The sequence below is a fragment of the Lithobates pipiens genome, unplaced genomic scaffold (genome assembly GCF_037356315.1).
Source record: "Lithobates pipiens isolate NorthernLeopardFrog02 unplaced genomic scaffold, aLitPip1_a1.2 Scaffold_25, whole genome shotgun sequence".
NCBI classification, from domain to species: Eukaryota; Metazoa; Chordata; class Amphibia; order Anura; family Ranidae; genus Lithobates; species Lithobates pipiens.
Window position 1 is genome coordinate 166,061,869 of NW_027507787.1, and position 21,802 is coordinate 166,083,670.

Here is a 21,802-nt window from a genome sequence, read left to right on the forward strand (position 1 = left end):
CGGGGTTCCCCTTAATATCCATACCAGACCTGAAGGGTCTGGTTATGGATATTTAGGGGGAACCCCACGTCAAATTTTTTCTTAAATTTGAGGCAGGGTTCCCCTTAATATCCATACCAGACCTGAAGGGCCTGGTAATTGAATTTGGGGGACCCCCACGCTTTTTTTTATTTATTTTTTTATTTATTTTTTTATCAATGACTTTCAATGAGTGTTCTCTGTATTACGGGAGCCGACAATTCATAATAGCTGCGAGTGATTTTAAAGGACTTTTTTTCCTGCATAAATGACACTTTGTGCAGGGACAATTCTAAGCACGGGAAACATGCGCCCCTTCACAGGCATACTATAGACAACCCCCCCCTACGAAATTTAAAGGAATATTACACTTTTATTGTTTCACTTTAATCATTATTAAAATCACTGCTCCCGAAAAAACGGCCGTTTTTAAAACTTTTTTTTGCATTGATCCATGTCCCCTGGGGCAGGACCCGGGTCCCCAAACACTTTTTAGGACAGTATCTTGCAGAATCTTTTCTCTCTGTCAAATCTTTTTTCTCTGTCGAATATTTTCTCTATATAATCTTGGACTAATAGAGGTAAGGTTAGGCACATTCGAACACAGGTTCTATAGACACAGATTGTTGTCAGAGTCATGTCGAATCTCCTATTCTATATCGAACTGTTGTAACAATGAAAACGAAAATAAAGCATTTATTTATGTCGGATCTTTCGTTTTTCGGATTTTGTGCTTTCGTTATCGTTTGTCAAAACGAAAACGAAAATAGCTGAAATTCGGACGAAAATGCATTCGGACGAAAACGAATGCACATGTCTAATGGGTTGTGAGGCATGGTGGGTGCAGAGTAGTTCAAGTTATTAGACGCCAGACACTTCTTGAATGCAAAAGAAAGTTTATTTCTCTTAACAAACTTTTTGGGGGAGAGAGGGCTAGGGTCAGGATACCCTTAGGTAGTTGCAAGATTAATTGGCAGACTCTGAGACTTCAGTAGGACAGCCATGCAGGGAAAGACATCCAGCAAGATGCCACATTTGCATGTGCAGGAATGCTGTCTCCTATGGCAACAGTCTTTAACCGTTCCTAACACAAAGCGTAACAGTTCTTTCACTTTCACTACAATCGCTCCTTGTAGTTCTCTGCTGGGTCCCTAATTTGGCACTCCAGATACCTCTCAAGCTTCAGCCCACTGGCCTGCTCTGTCCCTGGCTTTACACACAAGGCTGCTCTGCAAGCGTCACCTCTGCTGGCTGGGTCCCTGACTTGATTCCCACTGAAGTTTTCCCCATTCTTCACCATCCCCGGTTGGTGAGAATGCTGCTCCTGTACTCAATACAGTTTAATATTTTAGATTTTGCAGCAATTTTGTAAGTTATGTTGTGTTTGTATCTGCTAATAATGATTTTAGTGTATTTTTAGCAACATTTTTTTTTTGTTGCTATTTTCAGGGTGGGGGGTCTGTTAGGTAGGCTGTATAGGGCCCCATTATTTCAAACAGCAGCCTTGCATATCAAACATTGCAGTGCCCACTTACCCATGCTATTTGTTAATATTTTTTATTTATTTACAAAATTGCAAATTATACTTAAACGTTCAGAAAAAAGGCTCTGTAGATGGCTTCATCCTCTTAAAGTTACAGAAAAAGGGCTCACCTTGTACAGAGTATTACCGCTGTGACTTCTGCAGGACTGAACGACAATAAAGCAATGGAGGAAATGGGACGTTATCATATCCGATGAGAAGACCGCGCCATCATCCTGGTACACCAGTGAGACGATATCATTCCCAATATGACGTTTTCTCTGCAACTGGAAGGAAATTTGTAATTGAGAGGAGCAGAATCTAATAATCTTTTTCTGACCCTTCCATGCCCACAATTCTGAGGTGTTACCAAGACAAAAGCTGTTCACATGTGGGGCCACCTGCTGGTGGCAATGTTACATTTAAAACAAGTGCAAAATGCCAGGCAAGAGGGTACATTCCTAGCTTTGGAAAGATTTCACTCACTTCCTGTTTTGTCTGTAGGGCAGAAATCTCTCCAATAGATCGGAGATCATAATAAAAATAAATGACAGGGCTTTAACCATTCACTACTCTGTCTGAAATAGGAACACTCATTTTGGCTTTAGATATACTTTAAAGTAGAACTATAGGGAAAGTTTATTTTTATTTTTTTTCATTTTGGATAGAGAAAAGGAGGGTTATGACCCTTGTCAGATTTTTTGTTGCCATCTGTGTCCCATTGGGCAGATTTCCCTTCACTTCATGTCCCACAGTCAAACAGGAAGTGAGAGGAAAACTGGAGTTAGTACTTACCGGTAACTCCTTTTCCGGTGGTCTTCCAGGACAGCCCTTGAGAGATGGAGCTCCTCCCATCGACACAGGAAACACATTGCCACAGTTCAAAAGGCGGTCCCTCAGGTCCCTGGTCAGTCATTCACCGAGAACCGAAGGATGGAACTGAAAAACATATAAACCATAACAGGTAATACCATTAGTACATCACTACAATCAAATAAAGGGTGGGATCGTGCTGTCCTGGAAGACCACCGGAAAAGGAGTTACCGGTAAGTACTAACTCCAGTTTTCCCAAGTGTTCTTCCAGGACAGCCCTTGAGAGGATCCCCAAGTACTTACCAGATTAGGGGGGGACCACGGCCTGGAGGACTTTCCTCCCAAAGGCCTGATCCTGACTAGACATTAAGTCCAGTCGGTAATGCCTTGTAAAGGTGGAAAAGCTTGACCATGTGGCTGCTTTACATACCTGCTCCGGGGTGGCACCAGCTCTTTCTGCCCAGGATGCAGACAACGCTCTTGTGGAGTGAGCTTTAACACCCTCAGGAGGATCTCTATTCAAGGCCTTATACCCCTCTGCTATAGCTAGCCTAATCCATCTAGCTATGGTTACTTTTGAAGCTTTCTGTCCCCTACGCTGTCCGGAAAAAAGGACAAAAAGGGAGTCTGAGATTCTGAATGGATTTGTTATTTTAAGATATTCTAGAATACACCTCCTCACATCCAATAAATGAAAACGTTCCTCTTTCTCATTTGCTGCATTTTGACAAAATGAAGGGAGGACAATATCTTGGGACCTATGGAAGCTAGATGCTACCTTTGGTAAGAACCCAGGGTCTGTCTTTAGTATGACTCTGTCTTCAAGGATCTGTAGGAATGGTTCCCTGATGGAAAGTGCTTGGATTTCACTGACCCTACGGGCTGAAGTGATTGCCACCAGGAGAACTGTCTTAAAGGTAATAAGCCTTAGGGAGGCCTCTGAGATAGGCTCAAAGGGTGACCCCAAGAAATCTTTTAGCACAACTGCTAAATCCCAGGATGGGACTTTTGTGATTCTGACTGGCTTACGTCTAGCGACTGCCTTACAGAATCTAGCGACAAAAGGATTTTCCTGTAAGCGTTCATCTAGGTATACACTTAAGGCAGCTATCTGTACCTTAATAGTACTTAGGGTTAAACCCTTGTTTACACCTTCCTGTAAAAACTGTAGAATATTAGCCGTATTTATGTCACGGCTATTCAGCCAGCTATTAAATTTTTTCCAGACTTTTTTGTAAATAGCCCTCGTGACTGGTTTGCGACTCTGTAGTAAGGTCGCAATTACCTCATCTGACAGGCCCTTACTCCTTAAGATTTCCTCCTCAGTAACCACGCTGAAAGCTTCAGTGTGGCGACCTGCGGATGGTAAAGAGGTCCCTGCGACAGGAGGTCCTGTCTGTAGGGAAGTCTTAGAGGCGGACAATCTGTCAATTGTAGCAACGTTGTGAACCACGGTCTCCTGGGCCAAAAAGGTGCTACTAGAATCAAACAGGTTTTCTCCTTGAGGAATCTTGCTAGAACCCTCGGAATGAGATGAAGAGGGGGAAATGCATACGCCAGACTGAAAGTCCATGGAGTTTGCAAGGCATCTACCGCCAGGGGTTGATCTCCTGGGTTTAGCGAGAAAAAATTGGGAACCTTTGCATTTTTCTTGCTCGCAAAAAGGTCTACCTCTGGTTCTCCCCAGTGAGCTGTTATGAGATTGAATGCCTCTGGGTGTAAGGACCATTCTTGGTTCCAAATCCTCTGTCGACTCAAGAAGTCCGCCTTGTTGTTCAGCTCCCCTTTCAGGTGAACTGCAGAAATGGATTCCAGATTGGCTTCTGCCCACTGGAGAATGCGTCTGGCTACCAACATCAAACGAGGACTTCTGGTTCCTCCTTGTTTGTTTATGTATGCTACAGCCGTCGTATTGTCTGAACGGACTTGTAGATGGTGACCCTGTATTGCGGGGTGAAAAGCTAGAACAGCTCTCAGGATTGCTGTTAGTTCTTTCCAATTGGAAGAAAAACATTTCTCCTCCGGGGTCCACTTGTCCTGGACCCAGCTTGAGCCTAGGTGGGCTCCCCAGCCCCAACTGCTCGCATCCGTTGTTAGTGTTGAAGTGATAGGAAGGACCCAATGAACCCCTTTGTTTAGGTTCTCCCTGTCCTTCCACCACCAGAGGGAGCGTTTTACCCTTGAGGGGATCGATACCTCCTCCTCCAGATCTCTGCCTTTTAATTGTTCTAACAGAAAACCCTGAAGTTCTCTTTGATGGAACCTGGCCCATTGTACGGCTGGAATGGCTGCCGTCATAAGACCTAAGACCGACATTACTTCCCTCACCGTACACTTGGGGCTGCATTGAAAAAAGATATTCTCTGCCACAGATTCAAAATCTTTTCTTCCGGCAGTATAATTTTCTGATCTACAGACTTGATCCAGTACCCCAGATACAGGATCTCCTGTGTTGGGGTTGTCTTGGATTTCTCCTGACTGACAATCCACCCTAATCGACTCAGGCTGAGTTGAGTCAATTCCAGGTCCTGAGAAAGACGACTCTCTGAGTGGGCTGTTAGGAGCAGATCGTCTAGGTAGGGGATAATTGAGACTGATTGAAGCCTCAGAGGAACTAAAGCCTCTCCGAGAACCTTGGTAAAGATTCTCGGAGAGGATGATAGACCGAAGGGAAGTGCTCTGCACTGAAAGTGGTAAACCTTTGTGTCTATCTGCACTGCCATCCGAAGGAATTTCTGGCATTCCTCCCTTATTGGAATGTGCAGATAAGCATCCCTTAGGTCCAGGGTTGCCATAAATGTCTCTTTCTGCAGGAGATTCTTTATGGAATAAATGGACTCCATCCGAAATCTCTTGTAACGGATGGAGCGATTCAGTGGACGGAGGTTCATAATTAGTCTGAATCTCCCTGACGGTTTTCTTACCACAAAAATGTGCGAGTAAAAACCGTCCCCTTGTTCCTGAATAGGGACTGGTGTCAATACTTCTTGATCTACCATTTCCCCTATTAGTAAAGGTAAGGCCCTGGCCTTTTCTGAGTGACTTGGAAGCTTTGTCACCAGAAACTTGGAAGGAGGGTTGCTGTGAAATTCCAGCGTATGACCCCTTTTTATTATATTTAAGACAAACTCGTTCGAGGTTGTCTCTTCCCATTGTGGAAGAAATTTGCTCAATCTTCCTCCCACAGGAACCCTGACGTCACTGGGGTTTGGGATCCTGATTGGGGCGGCTAAACAGTATGCCCCCTTTTCCTTTCCCTTTATGTCCCGACCAATGTTTTTTGGGGGTTGAACTCTTCTCTGGTTTAGAGGGTTCCTTAAAGGGACGAAAAAATTTTCTTTGAAAATTTTTCTTTTTTGCGGGAAAGGTTTTCTTTTTGTCCGCCGTCCTTTCTAAGGCGGAGTCTAATTCAGGCCCGAAGACTAAGTCTCCTGTAAAAGGGACGCTGCACAGGCGGGTTTTAGACGCCGTGTCTCCCCCCCAGGTTTTCATCCATACTGACCTCCTTGCTGCCACTGAAAGTGCTGCAGATTTAGCCGTAAATTTTACGGAGTCCGTGGAGGCGTCAGAGATGAAACTGGTGGCCTTAAAAAGCATAGGGAAGGATTTCAAAAGCTCCCCCCTAGGAGTGCCTGCCTTTAAGTGTTCTTGTAGTTGCGATAACCAGAACTCCAGGTTTCTAGCTACACAGGAAGTGGCTAGAGCTGGTTTTAGGCCTGCCATAGAGGCATCCCAGGCCCTCTTTAAGACAATGTCTGTTCTCCTGTCCATGGGATCTTTCAGGTGGCCCATATCCTCAAAGGCCAGATCAGCCTGCTTTGAGATTTTGGACAGAGGGGCGTCTAGTTTAGGATTTTTATTCCAGACCGCCTCTGGGCTCTCATCAAAAGGGAACCTTCTCTTAAGGGATTTAGGAAAGAAAACCTTTTTGTCTGGTTCAGACCACTCCTTAAGGACAAGGTCAGAAAGCACCTTATGTATAGGAAAAACCCTTGCTTTCTTTTTCCCCAGAGCCTCATACATTTGATCATGTCTGGATAACTGAGTTTCTTCCTCCTCAATTTCCAGCGTATCATAGATAGCCCCCATTAGCTCATCTACTTCCTCGAGAGATAATCTATATTTTGAGGCTTTAGATGCTGCTTGATCCTCTTCCTGACCCGAGTCAGTGTCAGAGGATTCGGGGCTAATCAACGTGGGGCTAGGCTCCCTGACCATACGGGGCTCCCCTGAGCTGGGTGTTGTAAGGCATGGTGAGGATGAGATTATAGTTGTTTTACTCGTGGAGGCAGCTGCAGCTGATCCCACGTCAATGATTAACTCCCGGAGGGACTTAAAGGTCGACGCCATTTCCTCTTTAAAGGAGCCCAAAAACTTTGCTAAAGGGGAATCTGCCTCAGATTTAAGCAAGCTTGCAATGCATTGCTTGCATAGGGCTTTGTTAGAGCCAGAGGACAACCTATTCCCACAATTAGGGCACTTTTTGCGGCCTGTCTTGTCTTCCCTTGGCATCTCTTTAGCCTGAAAATAAGAAGACAAAGGATTTCTTAGCGTCAGCACCATGTCCCTCTTAGAATCACCACTAACAAACAACCTCACTGTGAGTAAACCGCCACCGTGGGGCACTACAGGGCCCAGCCTACAAACACCACCACTCCACCAGAGTAATAGCATGCCCAGCAGCCTACCTGGGTTTGGCTGGTGCCTGTCTCCGCCGGAGTATCCTGGGGAATAGCCTCCATGGTCCCCCTCTGACGCTCCGAATCCCGCCGCTAATCCGGTATAGCTGGACGCTGGTCGGGCTTCACAGGCACAGCGCTGGCTCTCCCTCTCCTCCTTGTACCCTTAGAGACCCGGAACCGGAAGTCTCGGCACGCAGTGATGACGCGGTTCCGCCGGAAGTGACGCTCGGCGTCTCCGACCCCACCGCAACAAGGAACAAAGATGGAAGGTTCCACTCACCGCTCCTGGGGGAAACCGCCCCATTCTGCCCCTGGCCACCTCGGCACTGGAAGGAGGAGGGTAACGGGTCTGCTCCGAATCAGCTGGACGGTACCCGAGCCACCAAGGAAGGTATGGACCCAATACTGCAGCCAAAAAACAGGACCCGGTCCCTTATGGCTAACAGGTTCTCAGGCAGCCCCTGAGAGGGGTCTTCAGGTTCCTGGCAACATGTTCCTCCGACAGAGGAAACACAAATGACTGACCAGGGACCTGAGGGACCGCCTTTTGAACTGTGGCAATGTGTTTCCTGTGTCGATGGGAGGAGCTCCATCTCTCAAGGGCTGTCCTGGAAGAACACTTGGGAAATATCTGCAAATTAAGGAAATTCCATGGGGATCCCCAGGTCACCAGAATTAGTATCCCCGTTGGAAGATTTCACCCTCTATTACTTTTCTAGGGACAACCCAACATTTTGAATTTTCTTTTACTTTTACTTTCAATGATAATTTTATAGAGGGTAAATCTCCCTGACAGGGGCACAGACAGCAATACAAATCTGACAGGGGTTCTAATCCCCTTTACTTTAAGTAATTCACTATCATGTCTGTCCAGTGAGCAGAGAGCTGACCAACATGATTCTTTGTACCCTTCTTTTCTCTACTTTTTCCAGCTGCTGCAAGGTGGTGTAGCACCCTCTAGGGCTAGGCTAGTCTAGGTAAATTTGTGACTCATGGTAGTTGTGTGAGTTTCTAATTGGGTTGGATTACTCTAGGTTAGGCTGGAGGGTTCTACAGGGCAGATCTCTGGTACCTTACCCCTGGTTCTAGGAGCTTGGCCAACCTGCCAGGGCCGTTGGCTGAATCAGCTATTTAATATGGTGGAGCCTGGCCAGCAGGGGAGGCGGGTGGTAGATGGATTGAGAAAGTTGTGTTGTGCGGACTGGGAGGGGACCCCAGGTTTAGGGGGGCTCTGCCTTCAGGCTGGGAGCTGAAAGAGGAAGTTCTGTGATGTTGCCTGGGAGGGGATCCTGGGTTGAGGGGGCCTCTGCCTCCAAGCTGAGAGCGGAGAGAGGAAGAAGTACTAAGGTATCCCTACTATCCCATGGCTTTAGTTGGGAGACATCCTGGCTTGCAGAGAAGGACCTGTACAGCAGGAAGCCTGAAAAGTTGTCTTTTCTGAGTAACACGATTGCCAGGGACAGTGAGAGTGCTTCTACATCCCCAGGGCTGAAGGGTCAAAGTTGCCTGATGTAATATCGAGCAAGTTTTTATGGAACTATGCTAGCGAGCTGTGGCTCAATCCCTTGTCCTGGGACATCTCTCTAAGCAGCCAAGAAAGGGAACATAGAGCTCTTGAAAGTGAGAACTTTGCTAAAGGGGGGATTTCCTTGTCAAGTTCACAGAAACTGTTGCTGTTCCGGAGGGAAAATAGTCAAGTATATATTCATTTTCTGGATTACATGGAGAAGGAAGTTGTTGTGATGGACTATGAACACTCTGGCTGGATATCTCCGTCAAGAAGCTGCTTCCCAAGCTCTGAAACATGATGCCAGTAAATAAAGCTATAGTTATTCCAAAGAACTAGGCAAACAAGAAGAAAAAATACATGTGTAGGATAGATAACCTCCAGCCTTGCCCAAACCTGCTAGACCATTTTCTACAACCCTCCAACTATACGATAAAAGACGTGACAAGGTTTTTCGGAGGAAAATGGCCATTGCAGCCTTTTATTTAACAAAAATACATAACTTCCATAAATAACATACTTAAAATAACAATCAGACAAAAATTTTGAAAATAACGCTTGTTGGTCTTTGAGGGCAACAACAAACAACCTGGTCACTGCGACAAACTTAGGCCTCCAGCCGCAACCCAATTGGCTCAGAGACAATCCTCTTCATCCGCAGTGACCTCCATTTACCTATTCCGAGTTAAACCCCTCGTTAACCCGAGAACCCCATACCACTGATGGGTCCCGACCATTCTATAATACAGAATTTTTCTTCCTCCTCTAAAGACCGACCATTGCCAGGCTGCCATGACAGCCGCACTGGAAAACCAAAACCATAGAGAGGGCAGGTGGGAAGCTTCTTCTTGGTACAGCAACCGACTGGGCCCTCGCCATACAACATCCCGGGACCCCTCCCAGCCCCAGCCACAACCCCCTGCCTTAAAGAGACCTAAATGCCCTACCAATTTTTCACCCTTACCCAGCTGTCCTATTATCCACCCTGTCATGGTGTTCCTGCACTCATTTTCCTTCTTTTCTCCGGGACTCCCTTTATTAGAGAAACACACTGAATTTATACAGAAAACAATCAGATAGGGGCTACTCCCATTATCACAGACAATGGCCACCTTAGACAGTCTGGCTCCCCCATAGGTATACATTATTCATGAGAAGGAAGCCAAAAATAAATTTGTCACCAGCCCTTTTAGATAACTTGAAAATACAGAGTTCTCAGAGCAATGGTTTCTGCAGCCCGAGTCTGACAGGTGTCCTCATCATTGCTCATCAAGTCAAATTGGGCATCCCATAAATGCCATACCCTATCCAAGTTGTTTTCCCCAATAAAACAACAAAAACAATTTCTTGGATTGTTTCCTTGTCTCTGAATTAGAGTCAAAATTGTGTGTTGCCTGGCCATGCAGGAATATAGAGACCCAAAATCTAGTGGCTAATGCGGGGGTAGCGCTCCAGTGGCAAATTCCATTCCGTGACTCAAAAACCTGGACTTAACAAAAAATAATTTGTGTTGTTAAAGCGGCTCTTCAGTAATTTTTTCAACTTTCCATCTATCATTATTATTATACAGGATTTATAAAGCGCCGACAGTTTACACAGTGCTTTACAACATTATCTATTAAATTATCTATTAAATCTTCTGCCCTTGTTGTTTTAACTTTGGATAGTAAAACATTTTTTTTTCTGCCAGTAAATACCTTATACAGCCCACTTACTGTTTCTTGTTTTGTCATTAGCCTAGGCTTATGACATCATGCACAGCTCTCTCTCACTCCCGTGAGAGTTTGCCAGGAAGGGAGAGGGGATACCTCATAAGAGGACCAATGAAAGCTGCAGGGTTGCAGAGCTGGAGGTGTACCTCTGTGAGTCTGTGTAAATCCAGGAAGTGAACAGGCAGCAGTGTCAGTTGCCCACAGTTAAAATGGCTGCAGCCAGACTTAGTATAGGGAGATTTCTGCAGCATATTTGGCAAGCACAGAATCACATTATATATAAAATAACATGTAAAGTGGTTGGAAGGAAGCTTCGGAATGGTGAAGATGTTTTTATTACAAATTATGTGAGCAGACTGCAGTTCCTCTTTAACCACTTCCCACCTGGCCACTGCACATATACGGCCGGGTGGGAGTTTCCTCCTTCTGAGTTGATGTTCAGGAACGTTCCTCAGAAGAAGGATCACGCGCATGCGTGCCCTTGCAGCAGTGAGATCCCAATGCGCTTGTGTCACCCGGACACGGCGCATCTCCGATCGGCAGGAGGGCTCTGTGATTGGCCCTCCTGATCACATGACTGTGTCCAATCACAGCCGTCATGTAATGTAAACAGAGAGCTGGTTGCTAGGCGATCGGCTCTCCTCTCCTCACACGGAAGTTGTCAGTGAGGAAAGGAGAGGTGATCGCTGCAGCCAGTCGGTGATCAGTGAGTATGAGATGTTTTTTACAGCTTTTTACACACTGATCACCGGCCCAGTGTCCCCACACATTGTAAACACACAATGTCCCCTACATAGTGTCCCCAAAACACTGTCCCCACACATGTCCCCCCATACGTTCCCACACAGTAAAAACATCTGTCCCACATATGTAACAGTTAAATCATATGTCCCAATGTTCATCTGCACACATATGTCCATGATCATCTGCGCACATATGTACATGATCATCTTTCGCACATATGTCCGTGATCACTCAAACTAATCATTATACACTTAACGGGATTTTTTTTACCAAAGACATGTAGCAGAATACATTTTGGCTTAAATTTATGTCAAAATTAAATTTTATTGGATTTCCTTTAAAACAGAAAGTAGAAAATAGTTTTATTTTTAAATTTGCGCTTTTATTTCCACTTATATCCCAAAAAATAAAGCTCTATTTGTGTGAACAAAATTATAAAAATTTCATTTGGGTACAGTGTTGCATGGCCGCGCAATTCTTATTGAAAGTGCAAGAGCACTGAAAGCTGAAAATTGGCTTGGGAAAGAAGGATGGATGAAAGCACCCAGTATTGAAGTGGTTAATCTCTGCTATTCCCTGAAGCAAAATAATAACCAGCCCAGGCTTTACAAATCTGCAGCTAATGTAGCTAGATTATTTTGGCAAAAAATATTAATTTCCTAATGGTTCCCTGTCCTAGTGGACCTACAAAAATTGGCCTTCTTGCTTCTTGTGAAACCAGCCATTGGCCTTGTAGTGGCTTCTGCTAGACCTTTACCTACAACACTACTAAGGGACAATGCTCACTGTATTATGTGGCATTCAAAAAACAAAGAAACAATGTTACAAACTACACTGACCTGCTGCGTGTCCCCGGGGGTGTACGGAAGTTTTGTTGACACGTGGAACATGATCTCATGACCCCGGAACATGGTGTACACAGACTCTGTTCCCGTCTGACCTTGGGACACGTCCAGACCCCCACGGAACCTGCACCAGATGAAGACGATTAAAAGGTCAGTGCACACAGAGGTGATACATTTTTGGTTCATGCTGGAGAGTTTAGATACTTAAAGCGATAGTCTTGTTTTCTTTTCTCCCTTTGCCTTTCAGGACAGCACCTTGGAGAGAGCATAGCTCCACCTCTGAACAGGAAACACTGCGTGACAACGCCCCATTTAAAATCAGCTGCTTCCACCATGCCATCAGTTTTAGTGTTTCCTCCGCCATGGTGGAAGCACTACTGGGGAACCAGTGAGGCTGCGCTCTCTACAAGGAGTACCTTTGTTTTTTCTGTATCAGACCAGCCCAGCTCCCTCCCGCATGAGAGGGGTGTTGCTCCGGTGCCTTCGCTGGCTCCCAGGAGTAGGAGTCCGCTGGTGGCTGTCCGCCCCGGGGGACGCGGGTGTGCTCAGACGGAGTGTCTATGCCAGGTCTCGGCATGTCGGCGCAGAGTCCCAGATGGTAGGTGACGTCATTCCGGGGGGGGAAGGGGGTGGAGACTTCCAGAGGGGAGTAGCAGCACGTGGTTCTGGCTGCTGGAACGCAGGAGGAAGGGGCCGGTCATCTGGGTGGGACTTCCTTCAGCTCCTGAGTGATGGACAACAGAGGAGCTGCATTTAAGGAACACACAGGCCGCTGCTGCAGCGCTTGGAATGGAGGAGACAGTCGTTGGCAGCGATGGGGGATGGTGGCGCCCAGGTTCCCGGCCGGGCCCAGGTAGGGTTTCTTGTCTCTCTATTGCAGTAGTATCTCGCCCTAATCGAATGGGAGTTGTCTCTGTCTTACAGAAAGACACCGCCAAAACAGAGAGAACCGCAGGAAGAAAATGCCCTTCATGCAAAAACCCATTAAGGGACTCATGGCCCAAACCCAAACCGCTTTGCAGATCTTGCATCACTGGTTTAGTAAGTCCTCACAGGAGTGTAAGGGGCTCTTTTCCTCAGTGAGAAAGCAATTAGCAGAGACCCTAAGGACAGTACGGTCCCTTATGAAAAAAACAGGGCCAGAGTTCCAGCCAGGAACAGAGCTCCCAGTCCAGTCTTCCTCCTACCACTTCAAGACTAATTGAAAGTGAATCAGAGAAAGAGAGTATTCCCCCCTCAACAATTGACTCTGAGGAAGATGAGGGGGAAGAGGAGACGAGAACGACTTGATACAAACTAACGCTAGAAGAAGTGGATGGCTTACTAAAAGCGGTCTATAACACTTTTGAAATTCAAGAAGAGAAAGCCCAGCTGTCATTACTAGACATGTGCGATTAGTTCGTACGAATCCCAAATACGAATTTTTATGCATACAAATTCTGTACGAAATACGAAGTTTCGTTTTGTTTACGATTTTCGGATCCAAATTCATAACGAAAATTCGTAATTGTTATGAAAAGTTAACAAACCTAAAAGTTAAAACCCCAGGAAGTCAGCACAGGAATGGTGGGAAAGCCTCATAATGGTAAATTCATCATTTGTTATTTTTACGAAAAGTTAACGAAACTAAAGGTTAAAAACCCAGGAAGTCAGCACAGCACAGGGATGGTGGGAGCCCCTCATAATGATAAATTCATCATAACGAACTTTCGTTATTTTAATGAAAAGTTTACAACTCTAATGAAAATTCGTATTTTGTACGAATCCGAATTGAATTTCGGACATGAATTACGAAAAATACAAATTTTCTTTAATACGAGACGGAACGAAGCAAAACAAATTTTTTGACAGCGTCCATGTCTAGTCATTACATGACAAAATGTACCAGGGGCTAAAGTTTGGACTGATTAAGACAGAATGGAAGGATCCAGAAAAAGGACAGTTTTTTGTAAAGCCCTCAAAAGGAGTTTTCCTTTTGAGGATGATGAAGCGTTAGTATGGAATAAAAGACCTAAAATTGATGCCGCCTTCTCCCAAGTGTCAGATGGACTGATCTAGCATTTGAGGACATGGGCGTACTTAAAGACGCCATGGACAAAAAAACAGACGCACATTTAAAGAAAGCCTGGGACTCGTCCTTATCTAACCTTAAGCCAGGTGATGGCTGCTACAGTAGTAGCCAGAAACATGGAATACTGGTTGGGACAACTTAAAGGCCATGTGGTAGCAGGCATCTCTAATGCCGCATACACACGATCAAACAATTGGGTGGAAAAGTCCAGCAAACTCAAGTCCGCCGGACAATCCCCCCGTGTGTAGCCTCCGGCATACTTTTTTTACCCGAAAGTACGGCGGACTTAGAAAGTAGTTTTGCGCTCCAATCTTCCCGCCGGACTTGCATTTCGGCGGACAATCCGGCCGTGCGTATGCCAGTCCGCCGTACTTTTGAAATGAACGGACTTTTCCCACCCGGAGAAAAGTCCGCTCATTTTGAGCACGTCTCCAGGTAGGCGGGGCCCACGAAGGATGCGTCGCTGGCCCCGCCACCTGGTATGGACTTAAAGGGGAACCCCAACGCCGAATAAAATCGGCGTGGGGGTCCCCCCCAGACCATTGTCCGAACACGCTACCCGGCCGGCCAGGAAAGGGGGGGGACGAGCGCCCCCCCCTCCTGAGCCGTACCAGGCCGCGTGCCCTCAACATGGGGGGTACCTTGGGGAAAGGGGGGCCGCGCAGAAAGCACCTTGTCCCCATGTTGATGAGGACAAGGGCCTCTTCCCGACAACCCTTGCCGTTGGTTGTCGGGGTCTGCAGGCGGGGGGCTTATCGAAATCCGGGAGCCCCCTTTAATAAGGGGGCCCCCAGGTACCGGCCCCCCACCCTATGTGAATGAGTATGGGGTACAATGTAACCCTACCCATTCACCTGTGAAAAAAAAGTACAAAAAAAACACAACACAGGGTAAAAATAGTTTATTGCACATCTCCGGGGGTCTTCCGTCTTCGGGGGTCTTCTCGCCGGACTCCTCCGCTATCTTCTGCTAGCTCTTTTACTAGCGGAGGAGCCCGGCTTTCTTCCTCGCCGCCGTCCTCTTCTTCCGACTTCGGGGGTCTTGTCCCCCTCTTCGGTTCTTCTGCCGGGCCACCGCGCCTTCTTATAGCTCTTTTACAGGCGGTGGCCCGGTCTTCTGTCGCCGCTGTCCTCGTCGTCGCCGCCTTCTGTTCTTCTGTTCTTCTTTTCAGATGTTGACTCGTCGCATCCTCCGCTCACAATGGTACGGACCAGACAAGCGGCGACTTATATAGGGACATCACCGGATGATGTCCCCGCCTATTATGATGTCACAGTCCCAGCATCCTCTGGGACTGTGACACCGTAATGGGCGGGGACATCATCCGGTGATGTCCCTATATAAGTCGCCGCGTGCCCGGTCCCCGTCATTGTGAGCGGAGGGAGCGACGAGTCAACATCTGAAGAGAAGAAGAGAAGAACAGAAGGCGGGGACGACGACGACAGCGGCGACAGAAGACCGGGCCACCGCCTGTAAAAGAGCTATAAGCCCTTGTACACACGGTTGGAGAATCCGTCGGAATGTGTCCTATCGGACCGTGTCGTCGGATAATCCGACTGTGTGTGGTATGCATCGGACTGATTCCGTCGGAATATCCGTCGGACCCAATTTTCCAACATGTTGGAAATATTTCCCGACCAACTGGTTCGATCGGACATACTCCGATCATGTGTAGAGAATTTTGATCGGACCAAGTGCCATGCATGCTCAGATCAAATTCCTACATCAAAGCTATTGGCTACTAGCCTGAACGTAGTCCCATCGTAACGAAATTACGTCATCACGTTCTGAATGATCGGATTTTTCGACAACTTAGTCCGACCGTGTGTATGCAACAGTTTTGGACAAGATCCGACGGACAAAATCCGATGGATTTGGTTGTCGAAATCTCCGACCGTGTGTACAGGGGCTTAGAAGACGCGGTGGCCCGACAGAAGAACCGAAGAGGGGGACAAGACCCCCGAAGTCGGAAGAAGAGGCCGGCGGCGAGGAAGAAAGCCGGGCTCCTCCGCTAGCAAAAGAGCTAGCAGAAGATAGTGGAGGAGTCCGGCGAGAAGACCCCCGAAGATGGAAGACCCCCGGAGCTGTGCAATAAACTATTTTTACCCTGTGTTGTGTTTTTTTTTGTACTTTTTTTCACAGGTGAATGGGTAGGGGTACATTGTACCCCATACTCATTCACATAGGGTGGGGGGCCGGTATCCGGGGGGGCCCCCTTATTAAAGGGGGCTCCCGGATTCCGATAAGCCCCCCACCCGCAGACCCTGACAACCAACAGCCAGGGTTGTCGGGAAGAGGCCCTTGTCCTCATCAACATGGGGACAAGGTACTTTGGGGTGGGGGGGCCGTGCGGCCCCCCTTTCCCCAAGGCACCCCCCATGTTGAGGGCACGCGGCACGCGGCCACGCTCGCTCGTCCCCCCCTTTCCTGGCCGTCTGGGTAGCGTGCTCGGACAAGGGTCTGATGTGGACCTGGGGGGGAACCTCACGCCGATTTTTTTCAGCGCTGGGGTTCCCCTTTAAGTCCATACCAGGTGACGGGGCCAGCGACGTCTCCTTCGCGGGCCCCGCCTACCTGGAGACGCGCTCGAAATGAGCGGACTTTCCTCCGCGTGTGTGGGCGAGTCCGTTCATTTCAAAAGTATGGCGGATAGTACGGCGAACTTAGTACGCCGTATTAGTCCGCTGAAAAAGTGCCGTGTGTGGGCAAGTAGCCCGTTCAGAAAGTCGGACGGACAGTCCGGCGGGAAGTCCGCCAGACTAAGTCCGACGGATAGTCGGCTACGTGTGTACGCGGCATTAGAAAGATTTGCTTTTTGCTTCCCTACCCTTTTAAGAGTGGTCAAATACATGGCAGATACCTCTGCGGAATTCATTAGAATGTCGGCCAAGTCTTCAGCCCTAGTTAATTCAGCTAGGAGGGCTCTTTGGCTTAAGACCCGGTTACTGGACTCTGTGGAACTTCCTTTACAGGAGATCTTTACATGAGATCTGATGTTTGGACGAGAATTAGAAACCGTTCTTGATAGAACAGCGGACAAGAAGAAAGCCTTTCCGCAGAAAAATAAAGGGGTGCAGCAAAGGAAGAATTTTTGTCCTTTTCAGCAAGCAGATGAAGAAAAAGATCAGACCCAGAAAAGACCCTGGAATCCTCAAAAGGGGAGAGGCATAGGAGGGGTACTCTTTAGACCGAGTAAACCTCAAAAAAGCAATGATAACCATCTACCAGTAGGCAGCAGGCTGCAGGCTTTCCTGCCAAGTTGGGAAAAAGCAACAAAAAGCCCATTTGTTCTGAATCTAATCAGTGAAGGATATCAGCTAGAATTCTCACAGACACCCCCAAGTCGGTTTTACATTACAAACCTTCCAAGAGATCAGGAAAAAGCCCTGGCGATGACGTTTCTTCTAAGAAAACTGATGCAACAGGGTATTATTTCCCAAGTATCAAAGGACCAAGAAAGGAGGGGTTTTTACTCCCACATTTTCTTGATCAAAAAAACATCTGGGAAATTTCGTCTCATTCTCAACCTGAAGATTCTGAACCAATCTATAAAGTACAAAATTGTTCCGGATGGACACAATTTTGTCTGTGAAAAATGTACTCATCCCCAACTGTTACATGACATCCATCAACATGAGGGATGCCATGTAACATATACCAATTGCAGCTATATCGCAGAAGTAAAAGAACAGCATGTCCAGGTGTTGTCAGACAACATGACGGCAGTATTATACCTAACAAACCGGGGGGGGGGGGGGGGGCACAAGGAGCAAAACTCTGATGGAACTAGCTCATAAAAGGGAAGTAAGGTCATTAAACCGAGAGTGATTCAAGACGATCACAGAGAGTTGGGGCCTTCCTCAGATCAACCTCTTTGCAAACCAAATAAATGCAAAAACATCAGCCTTCTTCTCTCTCCAAAGACAGGATCGACCGTTGGGAGTGGACGCATTAGCTCACAAATGGGACTTCCCCCGTCTTACGCTTTCCCCCCATTTCAGCTAATACCAAGAGTGTTGGCAAAATTCAGAACAGAGTCCACAGATCTGATTCTAATTGCTCCCTATTGGCCAAAGAGAGCCTGGTTCTTAACCCTATTGAATCTCTTAACAAAACTTCCCTGGAGATTACCAATCAGGGAGGACCTTCTGGGTCAGGGTCAGATGCTCCTTCCAGATCCAGCTTACCTCAATCTAACTGCCTGGTTTCTGAGGAAGAAATTTTAAGGAAAAGGGGGCTATCAGAAAAACTTATCAACACCCTTCTAGAAAGTAGGAAGAAGGCCACCAGGGCCATTTGCTTCAAAGTTTGGAAGTGTTACAATTCCTGGTGTTCCAGCAAGAACTTTAATTTCGTTAGCACTATTTAAGTTTTAGAATTTCTCCAGGAAGGAATGGAGAAAGATTTAGCAGCAAGTACTCCCAATATGCAGGTAGCTGCTTTAACAGTTTTTTGGAGAAAACCCTGTCAAGAGAACCCTAGATATTTAGATTTGTTAAGGCTATGGCAAAAATTAGGCCTTGGCCTCTTATTAGTTTTCCCAAGTGAGATTTATCTTTGGTTCTTCAGGGACTTACTTATTCACCTTTTGAACCACTAGAAGAGATATATTAAGATTTCTGACCCTTAAAACAATTCTCCTGGTTGCACTGATGTCTGCACGTAGAATCAGTTAAATACAAGCATTATCAATCAAGGACCCCCTTATGAGATGTCTCCCGGATAGGATAGTGCTGAGGACAGATCCAGCCTTCCTATCTAAGGTGTCTTCGGTTTTTCATCGCACACAGGAGATCATACTTCCTACTTTCTGTCCTGTGCCCTCCGGCCGGGGAGAAGAAGCCTTCCATACACTGGACGTCAGAAGGTGCCTCATAAAAAGAATTTGGAATTAACAAAGAATCTTGGAAATTCATCTTCTCTTTTTGTCATAATGGAAGGAAGTCACAAAGGGGATAAAGCTTCCAAAAGTAAGCTAGGAAGGTGGTTAAAACAGGCTATTAAAGAAGCGTACCTGTCCTTAGGTTTAGAACCTCCAAAGCGTATTTTGCCTCACTATACACGGACAGTGACGGCTTCGTGGGCAGAGAGGGCCCGGGCATCACTAGAGCAGATATGCAAGGCTGCCACGTGGTCCAGTTTTTCATCCTTCATAAGGCACTACAGGTTGGATCTGTTGTCAGCCTCAGACCAGTCCTTTGGCAGGAAGGTTTTACAAGCAGTGATCCCACCCTAAAGTAAGTTCTCGGTTATCATGTCCAAGGTGCTGTCCTGAAAGGCGAAGGGAGAAAACCTTAGTTAGACTTACTGGTGATGGTATTTCCACGAGCCTTTCAGGACAGCAGCCTACTTCCCTCCCTAGGTTATTATGTATAGTTTATAATCGTTGGGCTCGGTAATTGTCTGTTTATATCTTCCAGTGCGTCGGAGGAATTCTCGGTAACAACTGATGGCACGGTGGAAGCAGCTGATTTCAAAGGGGCGTTGTCATGCAGTGTTTCCTGTTCAGAGGTGGATCTACGCACTCTCCAAGGTGCTGTCCTGAAAGGCTCGTTGAAATACTGCCAGTCTGCCAGTCTAGAGTCCTTCCCTACCCTTTTAAGAGCGGTCAAATACATGGCAGATACCTCGGCGGAATTCATTAGAATGTCAGCCAAGTCTTCAGCCCTAGTTAATTCAGCTAGGAGGGCTCTTTGGCTTAAGACCTGGTCAGGGGACTCTGCTTCAAAGGGAAAGTTCTGTGGAATTCCCTTTACACAGAGCAGCCCCGATCTTCCTCTTCTTTAATCCCTCGCCGGTGCTCCTGGCCCTTCCTTCCTGTTAAGTGCCCCCACAGCAAGCAGCTTCTATAGGGGCACTGGAGCCAAGCCGCAGCTCTCTGTGTCCATTCAGATATGGAGCCGTGGCCCTGCCACGCTCCACCCCCTCTCCCCATTGGTCCAGCAGCAGGCGCCAATGGCACTTCACTGCTGTCTCAGCCAATAAGGAGGAAGAGTCCCAGACAGACAAGTCTCATCACTGGTTCGAGATGGGGCTCAGGTATTAGGGGGCCTGCTGCCCACAGAAGGCTTTTTATCTTAATGCATCATTTTTTTCCCCCATCACCTGTGCTTGTCCCTACTGATGACGAATTAGAATAGACAGCCAATCTAAAACTGGAGGCTGGGAAAGGAGTAGTCACTGGTAGAGACCGGTTCCACCACCCCAAGACCAGGATTACGTAGCAGCATGATAGCTGCAAGCATGACTACATCAGGGCTATTCTTGTGACTAATTTCCTGATCATAAAGAGGGGGCAGCAGGGACTGGTCATGCAAAAAAGAAATACATTCTCTTCTACTATTTTTACACCTAATCTCAGGAGATATGGAAACAGCAGCATCGCTACAGAAATGATTGTCAGACCTTGGAAAGCCAAAACATTGACCAGTGATTACAATTGTTATGCCTGGCATTCAGTATAAGGGACCCCTCATCTGATGGCGATGTGTCAGCATGAGGCAGACAAAGAACAACACACTGATCTTCCCAGCACACTGATCTTCCCAGAGAATGCCACCCTTAGGGCTTATTGACATATACAACAGCTTCTACAACCCACTGAAAAGTGATCTGTGATAGATTGGTTCTAGACCACCTCTTAAAAAGCAATCTATAGGCACCCAGGGTGATACCGCTGCCTTCTGCATGCTTGTTTTTCGTTTTCCAAGCGGGATTTTTTTTCTAAGCCAATGGGGATTTTACTACCATACCGCAACTGCAAGGGCTGCATTTGGCACCCAACTGCAGCTCAATCCCCCTGACTTCAATAGGAGAGGTGAACAGGTGGAAACTCAATGTGCTGAGTTAAAATTTCCACATCTCGAAGCAGCAATGTAAACAGACCCAAGCAGCCACCATTTCACATTATAGCTTTAAAGTGGTTGTAAACCCTTACAAACCACTTTGACCTACAGGTAAACCTAGATTAAGGCTTACCTGTAGGTCCAAGAAATATCTCCTAAACCTACACGGTTTAGGAGATATTTGCCAAAACACAGGCACCGCTGTCGACAGCGATATGCCGCGAGTGGCGGCTCCCGTGCGCATGCGCGGGAGTGACGTCGTCGCGGCTTCATCAAATGACAGCGCAGGAGCAGCGAGACCCACCAAGAAGATGGAGGCTTCGTACACAAGGGGACATCGGTGACTTCGCTGGCTCCTGTGTCAGGTAAGTCCATTATGCTTTACCTTTGCAGGGAATCAAAGAGGAAGTAAACCCATCAGGGTTTAATTCCTCTTTAATAAGGTTGAGGGGCAATAAAAAAGCCTATCAGCCATCTGCCTTTTTGCTTCTCTTTGGCCACCCATGCCAACCTAGCCCTACAGATAACCTAAAAATATAATTGGTGTCATGGGTATCATGATGCTGGGTTTGCCAAGTAGCATTGGCCTGGGAACTTTTCAGGCACCATCAGATGGGAAGTCAATCAAGCTCAGCTCAAGGAACTCCTGGAAACCTCTGGAGGAACCCTAGTCAAGAATAGCTGCTTTGGATGCACCATTTTCGAATAAGGTGTGTTGAACTGCAGCAAAGCAGGGCACATCCAGAGTTAGGGACAGCTGACATCCTTCTGTATTGAGTGGGTTACAAGGCATGGTGGATGTACTACAAGATGAAATGGTGGGTGCCAGACACTTTTTGAATCCAAAGAGATTTATTGTCTCTGAAACAGAACTGTGGTAGAGAGGGTTAGGGCCAGGACACCCTTAAATAGATGCACTGATAATTGGCTGACTCTGAGACTTCTATGTGGCAAGGTCCCAAGCCTCCTTTGGTCTAATGAGAACCTCCAGGGCCAGAGATAGCTGACATCCTTCTGTATATATTGGGTTATGAGGCATGGTG

The 21,802-nt window shown here is 46.9% G+C and overlaps 1 protein-coding gene across 1 annotated transcript in view; it reads right to left on the bottom strand.

The window, feature by feature from the left end:
• Window positions 1-21,802, bottom strand: part of LOC143930610 (rap1 GTPase-activating protein 1-like) — a 166,869-nt gene that overhangs the window by 49,922 nt on the left and 95,145 nt on the right. The window contains exons 12-13 of the mRNA XM_077455106.1: window positions 11,838-11,967; window positions 1,672-1,827 (exon numbers count right to left, since the gene is read on the bottom strand). Of these exons, the coding sequence (XP_077311232.1) occupies window positions 1,672-1,827; window positions 11,838-11,967 (286 nt within the window). The remainder of the gene's footprint in view (window positions 1-1,671; window positions 1,828-11,837; window positions 11,968-21,802) is intronic.